This window comes from Engraulis encrasicolus, chromosome 13 (assembly GCF_034702125.1).
Source record: "Engraulis encrasicolus isolate BLACKSEA-1 chromosome 13, IST_EnEncr_1.0, whole genome shotgun sequence".
NCBI lineage: Eukaryota > Metazoa > Chordata > Actinopteri > Clupeiformes > Engraulidae > Engraulis > Engraulis encrasicolus.
In genome coordinates this window covers 20,220,129-20,243,104 of record NC_085869.1, presented here as the reverse complement: position 1 = coordinate 20,243,104, position 22,976 = coordinate 20,220,129, and the positions used below count along the sequence as shown (strand labels likewise).

General features: G+C 46.9%; 1 protein-coding gene across 3 annotated transcripts in view; it reads right to left on the bottom strand.

Annotated features, from left to right (window-relative positions):
• LOC134460836 (electrogenic aspartate/glutamate antiporter SLC25A12, mitochondrial-like) overlaps window positions 1-22,976 on the bottom strand; it is a 30,537-nt gene that overhangs the window by 4,595 nt on the left and 2,966 nt on the right. For all 3 annotated transcript variants that reach the window (XM_063213412.1, XM_063213413.1, XM_063213414.1), the window contains exons 3-14: window positions 22,608-22,753; window positions 21,604-21,719; window positions 20,180-20,319; window positions 17,273-17,419; window positions 16,331-16,469; window positions 15,612-15,705; window positions 14,470-14,554; window positions 10,409-10,493; window positions 8,051-8,209; window positions 5,908-5,960; window positions 5,654-5,734; window positions 508-648 (exon numbers count right to left, since the gene is read on the bottom strand). In XM_063213412.1, the coding sequence (XP_063069482.1) occupies window positions 508-648; window positions 5,654-5,734; window positions 5,908-5,960; window positions 8,051-8,209; window positions 10,409-10,493; window positions 14,470-14,554; window positions 15,612-15,705; window positions 16,331-16,469; window positions 17,273-17,419; window positions 20,180-20,319; window positions 21,604-21,719; window positions 22,608-22,753 (1,386 nt within the window). The remainder of the gene's footprint in view (window positions 1-507; window positions 649-5,653; window positions 5,735-5,907; window positions 5,961-8,050; window positions 8,210-10,408; window positions 10,494-14,469; window positions 14,555-15,611; window positions 15,706-16,330; window positions 16,470-17,272; window positions 17,420-20,179; window positions 20,320-21,603; window positions 21,720-22,607; window positions 22,754-22,976) is intronic.

Genomic DNA, 22,976 nt, shown 5'->3' with positions numbered 1-22,976 from the left:
TAGGTTTAAAGGCAACATATGGATAAAAATGAAAAATCCACTGTGACAGGTGCGCCCTAAAAAACTGAAGCCGAAACGAATGCGTTTTCAAAAATATCCATAACGTGCAAACAGCGTCTGACTAACAAACTGTGTGTTCTGTAATGCCAGCAGATATGAGCACTCACAGTGACTTGCTACCAGAATCCACAATACAGCCTCACACAGACATTTGTTCCAGTCATTCATTCACTGAATCCGCTAATTGTAATCACCACAACTACGTATTAAGCTAAGTAGACAAGATCATGAAAACATCAATATCATCAACATCATCTACAGTAAACAGTAAAACAGTAAAAGCAAAATTATTGTTTGAGGGGCATATTATATTCCAAATTCCTAACATTATTGTGACAACACAGATTTAGAACCGGATGGATTTTCACTTGTGTGATGCTGGGCTGCAATTTCCAAATTCCAAGTTTGACACCAGTGGTGGATGGACGTGTCGCGGGTGCTGCTTACCTTGTAGAGGCCAAAGAAGCCCAGGTCGCGTACGACAGCGAGGGCGCTGACCCGCGGGCCTGTGGCGATCTCCCCAGCCACCTGCAGACGGATCTTCACAATCTCCAGAGGGTTGGTGAAGATGACCTGCGAACCTCCAGCCTGCACAACACAAACACACACACATGGTAATGGAAATCACACTTTTCACTTCATATTTCAGACAATTCATTCATCTTCAGCCATCTTTAAACACCACCTTAAAACCCATCTGTTTTTGGAGGCCTTTGGCTTCTAGCGTCCACAAGCGCACACACAGCTACAGTGATGTGTTAAGCAACCTTGAGTATTATTACTATTATTATTATTATTATTATTATTATTATTATTATTATACCTACTTACTTATCTATTTTTTCTTTGACATACAAACCCCAACTCCGATGAAGTTGGGACGTTTGGTAAACAGTGAATAAAATCAAAATGCTATCATTTTCAAAACATTCAATCTATTCATTAGATGGAGAATAGTGAAAAGACAACATATTAAGCGTTAAAACCGAGAAAAAATATTGTTTTGGGGGACATATGTACTCATTTCTAATTTGATAAATCCAACACGTCTCAAAAGAGTTGGGACGGGGATCAGTGAAATTTAGTAAACATCCAAATAAGATAAAACAACAAAGAAGAACATTTCAAAATGAATTGTACTGACGGACAATATAGGTGTCCAGGTATAAGATCATCACAGAGAGGCTGAGTCACTCAGAATTAAAGATGCAAAGGGAATAATTACCATAGTTATTACATACATTTTTGAATTCCCTTTGATTTACCATGATTGAGTGTATATAAGACATATTTTTGTTAATAAAATCATTGTATAGGTTCATGACATCATGAAATATATATTGGCTGTAGTCTCACTCTAGCACTCCAGGAATTAGAGCTATTGAAAATTGACCATATTAAGAATGCTTAATGCATGAAAATGATACAGGGGTGTAACATTCTCCTAAGCACCTGAGCTCACTTGAAATAGACCCAGAAGACATGGGAAACTGTCCTTTGCTTACAGAAGTCAGCAGAAGTTGTAGAAGTCCATTCTTTTTGACAATAATAGAGCATTGCACATCCTGTGCTACAGTGAAAATGGACCATCCAACTTGTGTTAGTGCTAGCTTCAAAAGTCAGCCTCCATGATGGCATGCGGGTGCAGTAGTGCATTGGTTAAGATGTTCTCACTCATCTGTAGAGTTAAATACAGTGTTGAATGGTATAAATGGGTTTTAAACAGCATGCAAAGCCACTCATGCATTATATTTTGAAGGGAGATCTTCGATTACTGCCACATAGTAAGGTCAAATTGCATTCTCTACTATGTTTTAACAGTTTGGCTCCATCATAAGGGCCAGCAGGTGATAAAATGGTGGGTTTTTGGTCAAGACCTGTCACACTGTAAGCACTACAGAAAGGAAAACATTGCAAAACATGACAAGGAATACACCCACCATTTAAGCTGGTGAAATCATGTCCAAGATAGGAATTAACACTGTTTTTTATATAAAATCATCTCAACGGGTAATGTATTTAACTGTTAAGTGTTGTCTTTTGTTTTGTTTTTAGTCTTCCTCGACATTTGCTGCCATTTATTGTCCCCGTCCCAACTCTTTTGAGACGTGTTGGATTTATCAAATTAGAAATGAGTACATATGTCCCCCAAAACAATATTTTTTCTCGGTTTTAACACTCAATAATTTGTCTTTTCACTATTCTCCATCTAATGAATAGATTGAATGTTTTGAAAATGATAGCATTTTGATTTTATTCACTGTTTACCAAACGTCCCAACTTCATCGGAGTTGGGGTTTGTATATGTACTAACCTGTACTATGGCCTTTATGTTTAGTGTTGTATATTGTGAAGGGCACCTGTAACCTAGCTGTACTCTATGTACTGGCGCTACATGACCTCATCTATCCCACAAAGCTGACCCTGGGTATATTTCCCCAGAAAAGAACAGTGGTTGCAAGAGATTCCAACGATATTACAATGGATACTCCTCTACCATCAAATTGTGGCGTGCAAGCAAAGTTGTCTTGTCAAATTAGCTGTGTAAACCGTAGACAGGGCCAATACAAGAGCCCTCTTCATACCCTGAGACCGGCGGAGCCTCGGAGCGGTGTTGGCAACACACAAACGGCCAATTGACTTGGTGGAGTGAGCGGCACGGGGTCAGGCTAGGATAGGCCACGGTGGGCGAGACACCGCTGACCCCGGCTCCAGCCCTCTTGGCCCCTCTGCTCTCCCCCTCCCTCAGGCATCTCCTGTGGGGTGGGGTGGGGCGGGCAGGGCGGGTAGTGTAGGGTGTCCCACCAGCACCACCAGCACCACGGAGTTCCCCCAACCGGGGCCAGAGTAACACACAGGCCAGATATGGCTGCAGCCTAGGGGCCCCCACCTGCCAGGGGGGCCCTTGATTGGCCAAAAGTTTTTAAAAAATGCAGAATTGTGACAAGATGCAATATTGAAGAGTTTATCTATCACGTTGAGTACAGTTGGTATACGTGTTATCCCTAATTCCTATCTTGTAATTATAACACTGTCTATGTAAATTTGTCACAAAATTTCCCATTTGGGGGGCCCACAGCAACCTGTAGCCAAGGGGCCCCAAACCACCTTAAGCCAGCTTTGCTCTGCACGCATCCCCAGGCCCCAGCCCTTTACCCTCTCTCTCTCCCAGGGGGAAACCCTGTCAGTAACCTAGCCCGGAGAGCAGCGGCAAGGGGAGCAGAGGAGGAGAGGAGAGGAGAGAGAGAGAGAGAGAGGAGTGGAGAGGGGGAGAGGAGAGGGGGAGAGAGAGAGAGGAGAGGAGAGGGGGAGAGGAGAGGGGAGAGGAGAGGGGGAGAGAGAGCGAGAGAGGGGGAGAGAGGAGGAGAGAGATGCCCACGGGCCCTTTGCCCTTTATGACTCCCACGCATTTGTCACTGGCGCCTCAATCTAATCCTGGACAATCGAGGAGTTGCTGGTGACACACACACACACACACACCCAGAGGCCCCTTTACTCTGTAAACATCCGCAGCACATCCTAAAAAAGCTCGTCCGCATTTAGTAATTATCAAACGTGGCAGTGGGTAGAGATGAATGAGCGGAGAGGAGAGGAGAGGAGCAGAGCGGGCGTGGGCCATGGGATGGGATGGGATGGGTGTGGGGGAATGTCCAGCCCCACCAGGCACCAGCAGCAGTGGTAGTGATGCTGTTTGGTGGTAGTGTTGCCAGATTGGGCGCTTACCCACCCAATTGGGCTCCTTCGGATAGCTGTCTGAGGGTAAGAACGGTAAAAATCGGCCATTTGGCGGGTTTTTCCTGCAGTTTTATGCCCATAGAAATCAATACAATTTGTTGAAATTGGGTCTCCAGGCGGTTTTTGAGCACCGTTTGGGCGTGATTTGATCAGACACATCTGGCAACACTGCTTGGTGGTGGTGGTGATGGTGATGATGATGATGATGCTCTCTCTGGCCATGAAGTCATTAACCCCCAGCCCTGCTGCTGCGACCGCTCTTATCTCCCCTGCGTTATCCTCCTCTCCCATCTCATCTCCTCTCCCAGCCCTGCCTGCCTGCCTGCCTGCCTGCCTGCCCTGCCTAGCCTGCGCCGCACCGCCTCATATATCAAACATGCCACGTTCAGGTCTGCTGCAGCAGCAGAACACAGTCTGGCCCTTTGAACACAAATCCCATGACTGGGGTAAACGGCCACAACTACATGGATCCCTGCCACCACACAGATAGCACACAAAAATCTGTTATTTTTCCCTCTTTTTCATGTTTTTATTCAGGCGGGCCTGCCTGTTACTTAAGTTTTTTATAATGGACATTGGCCACTCACAGGACCAGTACAGTGCTGCAGAGATTGTGCCATTAAACTGTGTCTGGGAGCATCGAACAGAGTTGCGGACCAATATTTTCCTTTCAGTGATATTTTGTTTGGTCCAGCACCTGTGCTACTGATGTGTATGCTTTCTCAGACTTTTCAGTGCTTCAGAGACATCGCAGGTCTTTTGCGCAGATCGTCCTCCAGTGAGGAAGGCCTCAGGTATTGCGCGCTGTAGTAGTGTCCAACCTAATCACAAGTGAGACCCAGCTAGCTCCATCCACAGCCCTCCGGGGCTTCTTCCTTCAATTAGGGCCTGACAGGGGTCACGACCCCTCATGCCCCCCCCTTGCTTACCGCAGTCCAACAGAGACAACCTCCTCTGTCCGCTCCGCTCCTGCCAGGCCTGGCCTGTCTGTTTCATTTCATTTAGAGGTAATAAATGCAGGAAGGCATTTTTTTTACCACTCCTTAATCTACCTGACGCTTTCAGGCCCCATGCCTAACCACCACCACCACCACCATCACCACCACCACGCACCAAAATTAACCTGGGATAAAAATAGGGGAAAGCTCTCAGGCATCGGTTTTCAAAATTGGTTCCAATTAGCAGGTTCAGAAACCAAAAGAGCACCTTTGTATCCCGGCCTCCCACTTCTTTTCAAAACACAACAAAAAAAATTGTCTACTACAGTCTACAGAGCATTTGGAAAAATTACCCACGGCATTTCAATAATGGGTATAGAGGGAGTCCAGCATTAATTGAAATTACTGGAGAACCCACAATGTAAAACAGTGATTTTCGAGCGATTATAATTTTTTATGTTGAGTAATTATTCTTTCACGTCTGTCAGGAGAGTTTGCTTAAGCTTTAAGAGGATTATATAAAAAAGCACTGAGTAGGGGATTGTTTTGGCTCTTTCTTTCAATAATGTGTGCTTTTTCCCAGGGAAATATTCATTAGAAATGAAAAGAAAAATCAGGTATAATGTTACAGTAGGCGCAGCGAATGCTTGCTTCACGTCCCTCACATCAAAACCAATTAAGGCTGAACACTAGGAGGCTTACAGCTGCCAAACTCCCTTTCTCAGCTTCCCACTGTGGACGAATAGGCCAAGCCTGCCACACACCAATCACAATTACGCACACACACACACACACACACACACACACACACACACACACACACACACACACACACACACACACACACACACACACACACACACACACACACACACACACACACACACACTTTAAAGCAGATCACTATATACTGTACTTACACATCCACCAGCCAATATCTCTGCTGGAAGTGGAATCTTGCCATCGTCGTCTGTGAATTTATCTCTCACAAAGTCATTCATCTGAAATGTGGAGGGGAAAAAAAGCACAAGAATGAAATAGATTCAAATAACATAGACGCCCCTAGAGCCTGCAAGCAAGACATTATTTTCCGGTGTAATTATTATTTTCCAATGCCAAAATACATGTGCTGCCTGCTACCATGCAAATGGATATTAATGACTTAATGACCCACCGTGAGTTTGATGGCTTTTTCAGGAGCCACACCAATGAGCTGTGGCACAAGGCCTAAAAGGGAGAAACAATAAAAAACAAAAACATCTCATGTAGTGATGATGTAGTTGAGATTGTACTACAACCACAGAGGCAGAAATACAAACTCTCAAGCGGATTACAAAAACCCCCTTCTCCTTATCGCGGCTAGCCATCGCAAGTGTGTCCTCTACTCTAACATCTCACAAAGATACAAGGATCAAACTCTAAATATTTTCTGCTGATAGCCGCGCCGCGACACATCAGACGCAGCAGCCTTGTAACAACGGCCGGCACTCAGGCCCCGGACAAGGCTGTTGAAAAAAGAAAAAAAGGAGGAAAAAAAAGAAGAAAAGAAAAGGAAAGAAAAGAAAACCCAGGGAGGGCGGGTCAAGTAGTGGCAGGGTTTCCTATTGCTGGGGCCGAGGCCCTGCTCGAACGGAGCGGAGTGGGGAGACAGAGGGGGTCAGTGTCGTGTAGTAGAGCGACGGTGGCGCGGTGGGGTGGTGGCGCGGTGGGGTCGTGGTGGCGCGGGCGGGGTAGCTGGCCGCCGCTCGAGAGGGGGCGATAAGCGGCGCGCTGTTTCGCCGGCTGTCACTCAGCGAGCCAGATAAACTTCTGAAGGGGCTGGCGAGTGACGGGCCCGTGGTATGCAGCCAGAGAACAGCCGAGCGTGTCTGTCTCTCCAGTCAATCGGCCCCTCATCAGAGCAGGCAGATAAAGACAGAGGGGGAGAGAGAGACACACACACACACACACTAACATATAGAATAGAGGAGATAGAGAGGAGAGAGACCCAGAGAGAGAAAAGAGAGAAGAGAAGAGGTGAGAAAAAAAGAAGGCCGGGCTTTGACTGTGTGCTGCAGTAGCGGAGGAAGCAGCAGATGGCAGTCTTGACTTCCTTCACTCTGTAAGGGGGCCTGCCTGTGTGTGTGTGTGTGTGTGTGTGTGTGTGTGTGTGTGTGTGTGTGTGTGTGTGTGTGTGTGTGTGTGTGTGTGTGTGTGTCTGGTGCAGGGCCGGAGCTATAGGGAGGGCGAGCAGGGCTTTTGCCCCGGGGGCCCAGGGCACTCTTGCATTGGCGGTGGGGACCCTATGACAAGCCGTATAGGGGGCCCCTATAAGTGTTTTGCCCTGGGGCCCTAAGTGCAGTTGTTCTGCCACTGGTCTGGCCTACTGGAGAGAGAGGGGGGGTGGTAGCTTTAGGAACTGGCTGCCCCACAGCTTTTGGCACATTACAGTAAGGGCAGATGACTTGTGTCTTGGATGCTGCTACCATACAGCCTTGTTTTGCCTCTGGCTCCAGGTGACATGCAGTGTGGCTGACATCAGGGTTGAAGGGGGGACGGGCATAAGCCACTCACAAAACGACGTCTGCTCATCGAAATGACCACAGCGTTGCTGCACTTCACCACAAGTACACTGGTTTATGGCTTAAACAAGCCGCCCTATATGCCTCCCTAATTCGACCCCAGCTCTCCATCCTTGATCTTTTTTATTGTGAAAAGAGGAACCATATTTACTTCACTGACTCAACGATTGGACCCTCATGAAAATAACCCATGTTGTACTGCAGAATCACAACTGCAGTTTTATTACAACTGTATTACTGCATTTTTTTTACTGCAGTATTACAGTATTGGTACAGTAAGTGGATTTTGAGACAAAAAACGGCAGGCTACAAAAATACTGCACTACTTGCAGGCTACAAAAATACTGCTCTTTAACCCATTGACGCTGGATGTTGGGGTGCACAACATTGTCCCTGATGCCTGAAGCTGCATTATGCAACATTTGAGATCAATTAACACATTCTAATGAAAGATAAGGGTCTTAGCGTTTAAATGCAACTTATTGCACGTTTTTATGTGCTTCAGAGGCTGAGATATTTAGGTTTTTATAGGCTGAGGGCAGCTTTTCTTAAAAAGGGCTCAGGAATTCAGCACACTTTTTTGCAGGTGCCTTAGGCGTCAATGGGTTAATGCAGAATGTAATATTTTGGACACAAAAACACAATGGTCCTGCAGAAAAACTGAAGGTTTCCTGTTATATACTGTTACACAAGTTTATTTTGTCCATAAGGGTAGTTGAGTGTGAGTGTGTGACTGCCACTGGCCTTACTACGTACCTCGGTAGAATCCAAAGACGCCCTCATAGCGCAGCACCTTCCTGGCGCAGTCAAAGCTGTTCTTGTACATCAGCTCACCCACGAAGGAGCCAGTGGAGCGCTGGTTCTGCATGCGCGTCTTCACCAGGTCAATGGGGTACACCGCAGTCGCACCCGTAGCTAAGAGAGAGAGAGGGATGGAGGAATGGAGAAGAAAGACAAGAAGAAGAGGAAGACGAGGAAGAAGAAGAAGAAGAAAGAGTGCGTGCAGCAGTGTTAGGTACTGTAGGTAGCTAGTTTCTGCTTCATAGACAATGTTGGATGTGTTGGATTTTTTTTCTGATAAGTAGATATTGATAGATATTGATCGATGGACCCTTTGGAGATTGATAGAGTTTACTCTACGTTTTCTCCACTCTAGCTCCTATTGTCATCTTTTCTCTTCACATGTGTAAGACATACAAAGGAGTCAATATTGGACCTATATCCACCTATCCACATCACACAAAAACACACACATCAACAACATCGTGTTAGAAAATCATTATCTTGTTCTAGTGTCTTCTTGTATCAGTATCCACATTGTTCTATGGCGATGTATGCTGCTATGCTTGCTGTGGCTGGCCAAGAGAGGTTACAGCTGAGGAGGTGTGCAGTATGATGTTGTTGGAGGTGCTTATGTGAGCATGTTGAGTGGCAGGAGGCCTCTGTGAAAAACACCACTTCTAACCACCACCACCATCGCCGACGCACTAGCCTGCCTGCTTTCATCTCGTGTCTACCCAGCCTCCCTACCTGCCTCCCTGCCTGCCTGCCTTCCTCTTGTGTCTGTCTTCCTTGCATCTCACGTCTGCCTGCCTGCCTGCCTGCCTGCTTGCATCTCGTGCGTGTCTGCCTGCCTGCCTGCCTGCCTACCGGCCTGCCTCTCTCACTGCTTGCATCTCGTGTCTGCCTGCCTGCATGCCTGCCTACCTGACGGCCTGACTGCATCTTGACTGCCTGCCTGCTTGCATCTCGTGTCTGTCTGCTTGAATGCCTGCCTGCATGCTGCCTGCCTGTCTGTCTGCCTCCCTACCTGTCTGCCTGCCTGCCTGCCTGTTGTGTCTGCCTGCCGGCCTCCCTGCTTGCATGTCATGTCTGTCTGCCTGCCTGCCTGTTGTGTCTGCCTGCCGGCCTCCCTGCTTGCATGTCATGTCTGTCTGCCTGCCTGCCTGTCGTGTCTTGTCTGACATCAAAGGCCTTGTAATAATGACGGCCGCTGCTCTTGAGCGTGCAGAGAGCCCTTGTGCTCAGCCATCCCTCCCTACCTCCCCTCCCTCCCTCCCTCCTGCCACCTCTAACAGGGAGCAAAGGTCTCCGTGGAGATACACCTTTCTTACTCTGCTGAAGTCCCTAGCTGGCTGGCTGACCTGATGGATAAAGACTCGACCCTCATCCCTCCCTTGGGACGCTTTTATTCAGGCCTGAGCAGATTCCTGCAACACTCCCAGAGAGCGCGCTCTCCCATGGAACAGAGGAGTCCTTTAATTCAAGGGGAAGATCTCCTTTTCTTGGTGCCTGTGTGCTGAGTCCCCTGTGTGTGTGTGTCTGTGTCTGTTTGTATGCGTGTGTCTGTCTGCCTGTGTTTGTGTATCTGTCTGCCTGTGTGTGTGACACTGTGTGTGTGTATATATGGATCTGCCAATCTCTCCACTGCTTGTATCACTCTTCCTTGCAGGCTCAGCACAATAATTAGAACTGGAGATTCCATCGCGGTTTTCCGGCAGATTTGTGTCATTCCGGAGCCGGGAGCCCAGAAGACAGCCTGGAGCCTGGAGTCAGGCAGGCGGGCGGGCGGCGGGGCGGGCGGCCGAGCAGGCGGGAATAGAGGCGTCAAGGAGGCGGCAGAGGCAGGGACAGATCATGAGTCTGTGGGCCCCTGGGCCAGACAACAAGAAAGGCCCCCCTCAATGGCTGTTGCTCCTTTACCAAAACATTTATATCCCGAGACAATTTGAAGATATAGTTAGTAAAAGTGCATTTAACACAATATAAATATTGGGCGTCAGGGCCCCCTTGACTCTTGGGCCCCTGGGTGCCTGGGTGCCTGGGCCCGATAGGCCCGTGAAGTAATCCATCCCAGGGCAGAGGCAGCAACAATGCCGGAGCGCAGCGGAGCCTCACATCAGATCAGAGGCCGTTTGCCTAGCTGTGTCCGTCCCCCACAGCGGCAGTGGCACAACACAATGAGAGCCAGGCAGAGCAGGCCCCCGGGCCCCAGCCTGCCCTGCCCTGCCCCGGCCTGCCCTGTTCTGTCCTGCGCGCCAGCCTGCCCAGCTCAGGTTACCCCCTCAGCGGAGCCCACGGGGCCCCCACGGGCACCGCAGACATGTCACTCACCTCCAGCGATTGAGCCCAGAGTGAACCTGTAAGCAGACTCAGCCGCCTGGAGCCAGAATGGCCGGTGCTCTCCATGGTGAGAGTGCTGCGGAGAGAGAGAGAGAGAGGGAGAGAGAGAGAGAGGGGGGGGGGAGAAAGAGAGGGGAGAGACAGAGAGAGAGAGAGAGAGTTCGAAGACAGAGGGAGGAAATAGGCAGGAGAGGTGAGGAGGGGAGAGACAGACAGACAGACAGACAGGTAGACAGATATCAGAGCTCAAATCAATAAGACGTCAGGAGAAGAGGGGGGTGGGGGAGCGGGTTATCAGCAATGTTCACATGAATGAAATGGATGAATCTACAGTGAACTAGATACAGTGTGGACAGCTTATACAGTATGGGAACAATTTCTCAGGTAAGTGAGGAGGAGATTTTGGCAAGGACTCAGTGGGCCATGCAGTCTGCCGAGGACGGATGTGTTCTGTTGGAGGTTTTCAACCGTGCTAGAAAATACCTATGGACTTTTTTGAACTCGTACGTAGAAAATAGACAGGCCATGAGAAAGTCAATATGCATTATTGTGATTATTGTGGAATAAATGTGGCTAACAATCCTGGGCTTTATATGCATTATTGTGATTATTGTGGAATAAATGTGGCTAACAATCCTGGGCTTTGTTTCTCGAAAGCGCACCTGCTAACCTGTTAGCAACTTGGGTGGTTGCCAATGAGAAATTGCATTGCAAAACAACAAAGTAGCTAACATAGTTAGCAACTATGATTTCGAGAAATGCACCCCTGAATTATGGGCCTGTAGAAAGGCGGTTCATATCAAACGTATTATAATTAGCAATCACAAATTTAAGAATAGCTTTGTTTATGAACGTTTAATTCGTTCTATTGTCTCTGGACTCCAGACAACCTGACTTTCTTTCTTTCTATCTTTCTTTCTTTCTTTCTTTCTTTCTTTCTTTCTTTCTTTCTTTCTTTGTAATCAGGCCTGTAGTGAGCGCCACACATGTCGTTCTGCATGTTGAAAAAGCCCCCCTACTCCGCTTCAACTGCCTCTTACTCTGGGCAGCAGGTTCACAGACGGTCGGGACGGGGCCCCAGGAGCAACAAGTTTCCCAGATTGAGATAAGGATCTACATGAATTATTACACCGCTCCACAACCCTCCCGTCACTCAGTGTGTGTGCGTGTGTGTGTGTGTGTGTGTGTGTGTGTGTGTGTGTGTGTGTGTGTGTGTGCGTGTGTGTGCGCACGTGTGCGTGTGTGTGTGCGTGCGTGTGTGTGTGTGCGTGTGTGTGTGTGTGTGTGTGTGTGTGTGTGTGTGTGTGTGTGTGTGTGTGTGCGCGCGCGTGTGTGTGTGTGTGTGTATGTGTGTGTGTCTGTGTGTGTGTGTGTGCGTGCGTGCGTGTGTGTGTGTGTGTGTGTGCCACAGTCTGGCCTCCTTGGGGGCAGTGAGCAACATCCACCACTAAACAAGGCCCTTCCTGAACCAACAGCTGCTTTCACTGAAGGCAGAATGCTAACAAGATTGAGGCCGTGATCAAAGGCAAACGGCAATTATGCTGCTTCCACCAGCGAGCAGAGCAAAGCCGAGCAGGGCCCTGAGAATGCCGAAACATTCAGACGAACCCATCTTACTCTTACTCACCACACACACGCACGCAGGCACACACACACAAGCACACACACACACAAGCACACACACACACACACATTCTCACATGTAAATGTACACATTCTCATGCACATATTCACTGACATAGACGCAGAAGCACACACGTACACACACACACATACACATTCTCACACAAGTACACAATCTCACGCACATACTCACAGACATACACGCACACACACACAGGCACACGCACACACGCAAAAGTACACATTCTCACACGCAAATGTACACATTCTCACGCACATACTTACAGACATACACGCACAAGCACGCACACACACCCACCCCTCCAAATAACCCCTCTCTCCGCCCGCCCGCCCGCCTCCCTCCCTGCCTGCTTGGTTGCCTTTCTGTGAGAGCAGAGTGGCATTCCAGCCCTCCCTCCCTCCACACATGCATCCCATGTCTCCCAGGAGGAGGAGGAGGAGGAGGAGGAGGAGGAGGAGGAGGAGGAGGAGGTGGAGGTGTGTGAAACCCCCTGGGGGCCCCACAGGCCGCAGCCTGATGCTCGGGAAACTGTCTGGAGAACAGGAGACACACACACAGGTACCCTCTCATCCATCCACACACACAGGCACATACGCTCACGCACACGCACACGCGCACGCGCACAGACATGCACACGCACACACACCCCTCTTATCCTCCACACAGTCAGCACACACACAGGCACATACACGCACACGCACGCACAATCACACAATCACAAAGACACACATACACATACACACACACACACACACACACACACACAGGTACCCTCTCATTCTCCAGTTAGCACACACACAGGCACATACATGCACGCACGCATGCATGCACGCACATACAAACACATAGGTACCCTCTCATCCTGCACACCTAGTCAGCTCTCTCTCTCTCTCGCTCTCTCTCTCTCTCTCTCTCTCTCTCTCTCTCTCTCTCTCTCTCTCTCTCTCTCTCTCTCTCTCTCTCTCTCTCTCTCTCTCACACAAATACACACACACTCACACACACAGACGCCCCACCTCTGTCTTTCTGACTCTCACCGCACCGCTTCCACAAAACAGACTTAGTAGCCACGGGGCATTCACACGATGAGACCTCCCATAAAAACCCCGGCCGCCCGATTAAAAAGCCTCTCACAAGTGGCATTGTGCCTGATGTACATGTCCGCCACGCACACAAAGGTGACGGCCATTTAGAGGCGGAAATTGAGGGGCATTTTCTTTTCCACTACGCCTCGGATTGCTACTTATTTAATAGTAAATTACAATGCCAACCGAGATGGGATGTGTCTGAGAGAGACAAAAAGGAAGGCCCTACTGATTTAGTTACTATAATGGCCTGAATAGGTTAACCGGGTTTTTTTTTTTTGAAAAACAAAAGATGCATGCATTTGGGCTGTTTTATCATACTGAGACGGTCTCTACTTCACCTGTCTGATGGCCAATTTAGAGTACAGCTGACAAAATGCTGCAAAGAGTCTAAGATGAACAATAGTCAGATAAAAGGAGATACAATTGCAGAAAAGGAGTCACTGTACCAAGGAAGAAGTAGCTGTAATATTTGTTCATAAATATGGAAAGTGGGGTCTGAATTTTGAATTTTAGATTTAATTTTACACAAGGAGCCCTATAAGTAAGCTCTCAAATATATCTGACGACTATGACCTTGGCCTTTGCTTACACTTCAAGCACATTACCACAGATTTACTTACAGAGCACAGAAAGGCCCATTAATATATCACTGCACATTCTCTTAACATAAATAAAAATTAAAAGAATTGTTTCAACATTAAGGAAGCAAGGGTAGCTGGCATGTTGTCTACCAATGGCAAAGGGGAAGCCAGTATTCCACGATCCACCCACACACATAAGTACAGGATGTTGTTCCAAGGGTATAAAAATGCATATTTTATGTTCAATGTCTTTTATGCAATGTTTTCAAAACTAATATTTGCTTGGACTGTCAGTTTGACTTGATGCTATGAGAGAATTCCTGCCAATTTCAACATGCAGGTGTATTGCTAATGCTACCCTTGAATTGTCAGTAACTGGTGACGGGACATTTTTTGTTCAGGGCTTTACGAGATCCTGGCCAACGGGTAGTGGCAATAAGTCAAGGGTAACATGAACAGTACATCTGCATGTTGAAATTGTCAGGAATTGTCCTCCCATGTCCTCAGTCCTTGATCCAGTATTACATTACATTTAGCTGACGTTTGTATCCAAAGCGACTTACACTTATTTAGGTTCAGGGTATTGGTTATAGGTCCTGGAGCAGTGTGGGATTAGGTAGCTTGCTCAAGGGTGCTTCAGCCATGGATGAGGGAGCTGGTAAGGGTGGGATTTGAACATGCAACCCTCTGATCTAAAGGCCAGCGCTCTAACCACTGAGCCATCGTTTGCCCCCGTACCTGTCTCTGGACCTCAGCGAGATGGTAAGGCATGGCCCCCTCCTCCAGCGGCGCTATCCTCTCAATGTCTGTAAAGGTGACTCTCCTACAGAAGGGACAAGGGACAACACACACATCAGACAGAACACAACATCCACACAACAAGACAGAAAAGACCATCAGTCCCTCCAAACACATGCGCACACACAGACGCATGCACGCACGCGCGCACACACGCGCACACACCCACCCGCCCGCGCACACACACACACACACACACACACGCACACGCGTACACACACACACACACACACACACACACACACACACACACACACACACACACACACACACACACACACACACACACACACACACACACACACACACACACACACACACACACACATCCGTGGCGGTGGGTGGGTGATGTCATATTTTCCACAGAAAACATTTACTGCCTTATAACTTCAAGTTACTGCGCCTTTTAATTTTTTGTTGTTTTTTTTATTTTGCACACACACACGCACACAAACAAACACACACACACGCACACCAACACAAAAGGTAAACAAAACTGGACGGACGCCCGCCGGCACGCACGTACCGTACAACATGCAATGAACTGACATGCTTTGCTGTGACTGCCAGAGAGGGAGGGGGGGGAGAAGGCAGAATACCCCCCACCACCCCACCCCCACACGGGGCCACACAGGCGTAGATGTAGTGGTGGAGGAGAAGGAAGGCGCCCCCATGCATTTGTTTTCCCAATAAATCAGCCCCGCGGAGCCACTGTTGTTAAACCCCAACGAGCAATAACTTAGCCTTTATAGCCAATAAATGGGAGGTCGTAATATTTTTTTCTCATCCCCATTTATTTCAATAACCAAACTGTTTAGGGTAGACGTGTCAAAGGCATTGGAGGGAGGTGATGGCAATGCAACATTACTGATGAAATAAAAAGAGAGAGAGAGGGGGAAAGCAGCGTGTAAAAAAAGCGGTGCAAACATGCCAAAAAGGGAGCATGAAGGTGGGTGGGAGGAGGGGGGGATGTGAGGAGGAGTTGACAGTGCTCTTTAGTTAGGTGATGAGGAAGCAAATATGAGTGTTGAGGAAAACAGGAAAAGCTGATGCGATGCGTTAAGACTATAGAGGGGCTTTACCCAGAGTGGGAATGGAGACCGGAAAGCTGGTAGAGGATGTCAATCTCCATTGGAGTAATCTGACCAAATTTATTGGCAGCTTGAACAAACTCTCCTGTTGCGACAGTGGAGGAGAGAGGAAAAGGGAAGGAAGGAAGGAAGGAAGGAAGGAAGGAAGGAAGGAAGGAAGGAAGGAAGGAAGGAAGGAAGGAAGAAAGGAAGGAAGGAAGGAAGGGGGGCAGAAGAAGCGAAGAAGAGTTAGGAACGAAGAGGAGAGGAAGACAAGAAAGGCCTAATGGTGTCATATAGTGGATTAGATCTGTGGAGAGTGTGGCACTTTGTTGGCTCCTTTCAGTTAAAGGTGAAATTTGTGCACATCCCAGGAAAAGATGCAGGAGAAAAGCTGACACTAATTTTGGAGTGAGGAGACAGCACATATAACATGCTTTTTTCTTTGTTTTTTTTTTATTCCATGGCAGGGTAGGATGACGTTTCGACTGTTGTCTTCATAGACAAAATTACTTTATTGGCTCCTGTCATCGTTCTTGTGGTGCGTAAAATTTCAAAAAATTCAAGTGCAGTACTCGATCAGCTACTACATAATACAACTGTGAAACAATAATGCAGTAATGATACAATTGAAACTGTAAGAGACAGTATGTACGATTCCCATATCAACCTAGTTATTGGGATGAAGAGTGTAGAGGTTTTTGTGAAAACAGCCTGAGGTTGCGGCGCACCTTTGGTGATCTCTGTGTCTTTGCTGGTGCCGGACACGGTGCTGTAGATCTTGCGGATGAGCTCCATGTTGTTGAGGAGCGAGTTGAAGGCATTGAAGAACGAGAAGCTCACCATGTGGGAGGTGCCTCCACCTGCCGCCTACAACCAGAGAAGCAGAGAAATCACAGCACCTCATGACACCTTGTGTGCGTTTGTGACTGTGTGTGTGTGCGTGTGTGCGCGCGCGCGCGCGCGTGTGTGTGTGTGTGTGTGTGTGTGTGTGTGTGTGTGTGTGTGTGTGTGTGTGTGTGTGTGTGTGTGTGTGTGTGTGTGTGTGTGTGTGCGTGTGTGTGTGTGCGTGCGTGTGGGTGGGTGCGCGCTAGAGAGTTCAATTAAAAAATTCTTCTATTCAGAAACTAAAACACCAACAATTTGGTAGTGACTCAGGGGTGCTGCTTCACCTTTTCCTCTAGAGCAGGTGCTCTTTGGCTCAAAGGAATTGGTCACAAAAATACCTGCATATGGTCAAACTTAACTGCAGTGGTTACTGTTCTTTTGCCAAGGATTTCCAAAGGCACACTGTTAGATTATATTCAGAAGCCTTTAATGTGATGGGCTGACTCATTGAAAACAAGTCTCTTCTTCAGAGTCTGAAGTGAACACTCTTCTAGTTGGCCCTACACTGTAGCCTCGTACTGCAGATGGGCCTCATCTAAATCACAACATTGCTATGACAATGCAAGTCGTCTTAGGTAACCAATTAAGACTTGGTCGTTAACATTTTGGTGACTAAGGTTATAACAGAGGCTCCACATTAATGGTAAATGTGATTGTGTGTTTTTGCTTGTCTGGGAGTGTGTGTGTGTGCTTATGTTTACGCATTGTACATGTACGTATATAAAATCGACAAATAAATAAATGTGAATGTATGTGGACGTATTCCTGTTTCCAGAGAGTCTTACTGAGACGAGGTTCTCCTCCACAAACGGAGTGAGCATGTGATGGCGGATGGTGGACATGATGTCACTGAAGTCTACGGAGGAGATGACACCGCTCTTGTTCTTATCCTTCTGGGCAAACGCCTGCCGAGCATGCTCCAACTGCAGCTCCTATAGGTGGAGAGAGGGGGGGGAGGAGAGAGAGAGAGAGAGAGAGAGAGAGAGAGAGAGAGAGAGAGAGAGAGAGAGAGAGAGAGAGAGAGAGAGAGAAAGAGAGTGAGAGAAAGAGAGAGAGAGAGAAAGAGAGTGAGAGAAAGAGAGAAAGAGAGAAAGAGAAAGAGTAGGACGGGGTGAAAGGGAAAGGGAGAGAGAAAGACAAAGAGAGAAGAGGGAGATGGACAAAAACTTAAAATGTGCAGCTGAGGACTTGCAAAACAGGGGGCAGCCTGGAGAGAGAGAGAGAGAGAGAGGCAGGCCCTGCCGTGGCCAACCGGTAGGGCACTTGTCTACCATGCCGCTGATCCGGGTTCCATTCCCGGCCCGGGTCCTTTGCCAGCCCTTCCCCGTCTCTCTTTCCCCACTCGATTCCTGTCACCACCTTCACTGTCCTATCATAAATAAAGTCAAAAAGGCCAAAAAATATCTTAAAACAAAAAAAAGAAGGAGAGAGGGAGAAAGGTGTAGGCTTAAAACATGCAGTGATATGGTGGTGGACTTGCAAAACAGGGGTCTAGCCTGGAGGGCCTCAGAGAGAGAGAGAGAGAGAGAGAAAGAGAGAACAAGAGAAAGAGAGAGAGAGAGAGAGCTCCAAAGAAGAGGTGCTGATGTGGAACACCAACCCAAACACATGACATCAGTGTTACGCACGTCACGTCCCGGCCTGGCCTACACATGTGGCCGTATCTGGCACTGGAACCTCTCGAAAAAGTCCTGGGGAAGGAGTGGTGGGGGTGGGGGTGGGGGTTAGGAGCTCTGCCCTCCCCTCTAATGAGAACCATATCAGGTGAGGTTTGATCCCTGATGCTGGGGGGCAGAGGGGGAACTAAGGAAGCAGGTGTGTCTGTGTGGGAGGTGTGGAGGTGTGGAGGTGTGTGTGTGGGGAGGGGGGGGTGATGGAGAGGGAGGCAGGTGGGGGAGGTGATTCGACTGGATGAGCGTGCAATCAGAGCAGAAGGAGGAGCGGGGGGCCCCCCGTCTCATACCGTCGACCCACCCTGCGCTGTCAGAGTTGATCAGATACTACCAGTGGAGTGCTGTGATCTGTCTAGCTCCCCATGCCACGTGAAGCTGCCTCAACCGTCTGTGGTTTCATACGATCCCGTCGGGCCGCCAACCCAGCTGCGCATAGAGCAGTGTTGTGGCCCAGCACAGGTTACCGGGTTAGCGGCTAGCCGTCTTTTGTGTGTGTGTGTGTGTATGTGTGTGTGTGTGTGTGTGTGTGTGTATGTGTGTGTGTGTGTGTGTCTTTTGTGGGTGTGTGTCTTTTATGGGTGTGTGTTTTGGGAATAGTCGACTTTGAAAGCGATCCCAGCTATTGCTATTTTGTTATATTATACTGTATGGCTACCTCTTAAGTGCTGAGTGAGGTCCCTGCCCTGACCATTGTACAGTAACAGGAGGAGTTCATCCGCTTCCACAAGGTGGCAGGATCAAATCTGTCAAGGCCTGGCTTGGCCTCTTCGTACAGTCTGATTCTAATCAGCAGGGTCTGGACCAGTGGTGTAGTCTACGTAGAACGCGGGTATAAGGAGTATACCCACTTCAAAATTTCAGGTATTTCAGTATACCCACTTAAAATTGATTGATCCATTATTTTGAATAGCACAAATAAATACAGTATACCCACTTCAAAAAATGCTCTAATATACAGTATACCCACCATAAAAATGTAGACTACACCACTGGTCTGGACAGAGCTTGGGGTAGCAGCAGCTTTATACATGCTGTGGTTACAAACATGGTGAATCATACAAATATATGAAGAGTTTATTAGCAAAACGGTGTATCTCGATTTTGTAGAATGTTCGGAAATGTACATTTTTGTACTGGGCATTCCATTGCATTGCATTTCAAAATGCATTTTATATAGGTTGAAAAAGTATGTTCTCAAAATATTGGAATGGCAAGAATTCACACATAGGTGATACGTCCTCTGAAGAGTCATTTTCAATAATAAAATGCAAAAGTCAAAAACGATGGATGCACCGTTTTGCAAATAAATTCTTCATATACAACACGTCCTCCATAAAACAAAATGTTATTGATTACATGTGGTATACAAGTATGAATGCTGATATTAATGTTCCGATTTTTTTTAGTTGAAGCACTGGTTTGTCCAGGAAGGTTGCGGTTGAGACAGACATTGCTCAAAATTATCTATGTGCAGGATCTGGATGTTTATCCATCTAAGTGTGATTTTAGTGTTCTGCTTGGACAAATTTCTAAAGGAAAGAGGAATGTCTTTTTATCTGGCCAACCTTCAGTAAAACCGAGCAGGGAAACGAGAACAGTGTATGGAACATAGAATTACTGACTTCTGACTCTACAATAATCTAGGGCTATAACAACACACTCTACTCACGATTCGGTACGGATCACAATTTTTGACCTATGGTTCGATACACCCCAAGATTTTTTTAAATGTACCTTTTTAAATGAATTTGCTTTTTTCACATTTTCCAACATTATATCATAAAATTATAAATAAAAACTATGACAGTGTATGGGTATAATAAGTTGCCAAAGGCTATTAATAATTTAAAAAATGTTTAAAATAATAATCATGATGATTTGAAGTTTGGAGGCACTATGATATCATATCATGTGGTTGTTTTCTGGATTGAAGGGTTACAGAACTTTAAAAGCGCATGTCACGATACTGTCTCCAAATGCCATCCCTCAGGAGCCACACACGCCCAATGTCACTCTTACCTGCAGGAACTGGGTGAACTCCAGATAGCTGAGGTGCTTCTTGCGGTCGTTGCCAAAGTGTAGACGGATGAACTCACAGTTCCAGTTGAAGGGGATGTGATGGTGCACCGTGGTCTGGCTGAAGATATCTCGGACATTCTCTGCGACATGAGAAACATGAGTCAGCTAGTAGTTTTGGGTAGGGTGCGCGCATCCAAAAACACTTGTTGCAGGTGCCAGACAAAAAAGTCAGACTGTTGAAAAAGGCAGGTCTGCACACTGCCAATCAGCTCCAAAAATAAACCGAAACGTTGCTTTTTAAATAATAAAGTTTATTTTTGGAGCTGATCGGCAGTGTGCAGACCTACCTTTTTCAACAAACATGAGTCAGCAGTCACCAACCACTCAACCCTCCCCCCCAAAAAAAATCACTACAGAAAAAAACGAAAAACACACTACATCTATATCTACTCTACAGACACAATGCAATACAATACAAAGTCTCTAATCTTCGTCCTGAGGAGGCCACAGTCAGTGCACATCCATCCAGCCAGTCAGTACATAAATAGGAATGTGGTGAGGCCTTGGTGGCGACCCCAGCACCACAATCTAAAGGTCCCCAGCCAGCGGGCCCCCATGCAGCTATGTCTGACTGAACATCACATGTAATTTCAGCATCATTTTGCGGCTTTCCCTTTCAGCTCTATCAGGCTTTGTGTGATAGCTCTGCTGAGCTCTGTGCCCCGTATACTCCTTGAGGGGAGATATGTGTCATGCCCACAGCTCCGGATTCAAGGAATCATCAAGATGGGGTTTTTTTTTCCTTTTTTGGGGGGAGGAGGGGTTTGCCACCAGCGTGTAGTATCTGAAATGTCTATGCACTGAATGCTGATCCCCTCCCCATGTAGCAGTCAACATCATCATCATCATCATCATCATCATCATCATCATCATCATCATCGGAGCCTTACACCAACCTGCCTCTCTCTGTCTGTATGTCTCTGTCACACAAGGCCCCGCTTTTGAAGAGCCTGGTCAGGCCCGGGCCACACGGCCTCGTGTGAGCAGTGCACCCCACACGGCCTCTCTCTGGAGCCTTAGTCTGGAGCCAAACCCACACCACACTCAGCAATACTACAACACCACTGCATTCCAACTGCAATGACAACCAGCAACCAGCCAAAACAACATGCTGTAGCATTCACTTAAGATTTCTTTTTTTTTCGCTAAGATTTTAGGCAAGGCATGAGTTTTCAATGAACTACTGTGCTACACACATTAAACAATGGTAATTAATTTGTCTAAAACAAATTGTGAGATTTTTTAACATTAAAGTTTGGATGATTGTAAATGAAAGCTTCCTGTCAGTCCATTTACAAGCAAAGCATTCGGGCACAGAAAAGCAGCATGACATTATTGATACATTCTTGTCTTCATATACGTACCAAAGGAGACATCACCCGTTCCAGTCTTGTCGAATAACTGAAAGGCCACTATAAAAAGTGCATCCGGGACACATAGTATGGACTCAAAGGCCAGAAACTCTTGGAAAGAGATGAGTCTGTTTGGACAAGAAAGAAAAGAAAGAGAGAGAGTGTGCTACCTGAAGAACTGGCATGTTTCTTGTGTTAGGCTATTATTTCATTGCCGAGTACATGGGCGTAAAAAAAAACATTAACAGCAGTTTTAAGAGCTCAACAGAAACCATAACCTACAGCAAAGGACTCAACGGAGAAAGTGAGTAATCCCTAACATTTTCATGAGTTATTAATACACAATTACTGTTCTTTATAGTCCAGCTATAAACAGTGGATAACTTGAATTTACCCCCGAGTTTCCATCTCCAAAACAACAATTACGCCTCATTTGGTTAAATTGACCGATAAGTTTTGCAACAAAACTCCATGAAATCATCAACAACTTCTGTTGAATGGACAAAATCTGATATTTCCAGAGGAGTAAACGCTTCCAATGTGTTTTTTCTTCTGTTCTCAGATACCTGGGGGACAAATGGCTGGCGCCTACCTTGACGTGCCAGCTACTTTGTGTAAGCGTCTGTGCCGTGTAAACACCTTTATACAGCGGCACCACTTGGGGTGCTCCAAGGCACATGAGTAATTTATATCTATGGTGAACTCCTGTTCAGTAGCTGCCCCACCAAGTCCAGCAAAATATTGCTGGCTATTGACTATTGACTGCTGCTGACTATTGTCATTGCCACTTCTACTTGTCTCCTTACATCATAAGGAAATGGAAATAAGCTTTGGGGATTTTTGTTTCATCCCTCTACTTTTTTCTTCAGTTCATGCATGTTAACTTATGGCTCAGGTTGCTATTCCATGTTGTAAATCAAGAAGAGTAAAATACAATCTACTTTCTTTATTTAAAATCTATCTGACTGTACTCGCATCTTCTCATCAAGCTTGTGCCAGTGCTGTGAGCGACTTACCCATCCTTAGTGGTGTCGGCTACTCCAGCGATGAGCTGCACAGTATCAGGGTTGTGGTGTGGCTGCGTATGGAGACCCAGGTACTTCTGCACGAAATCCCCTGGGGTCATGTAACGCTCCCCATCTTTGTCAGTGAAACTGGAGTACTATAAAGTGGCACAAAAAAAACAAGAGTGATCATCATAAGAGCTATGCTTGTGACTGCTGACTGGTGAGGGCAAGCTTTTGTCTTATCTACCTCGTGTGAAGGGAGGTAGAAACGCTTTGAAGACCACAAACACTGTATTTACTGATAGTGAACATCAACATACTGTTGTTGTGTTGTCCACAGGAGCAATGGATGCTGAAATTATCGCATTTTTATATCCT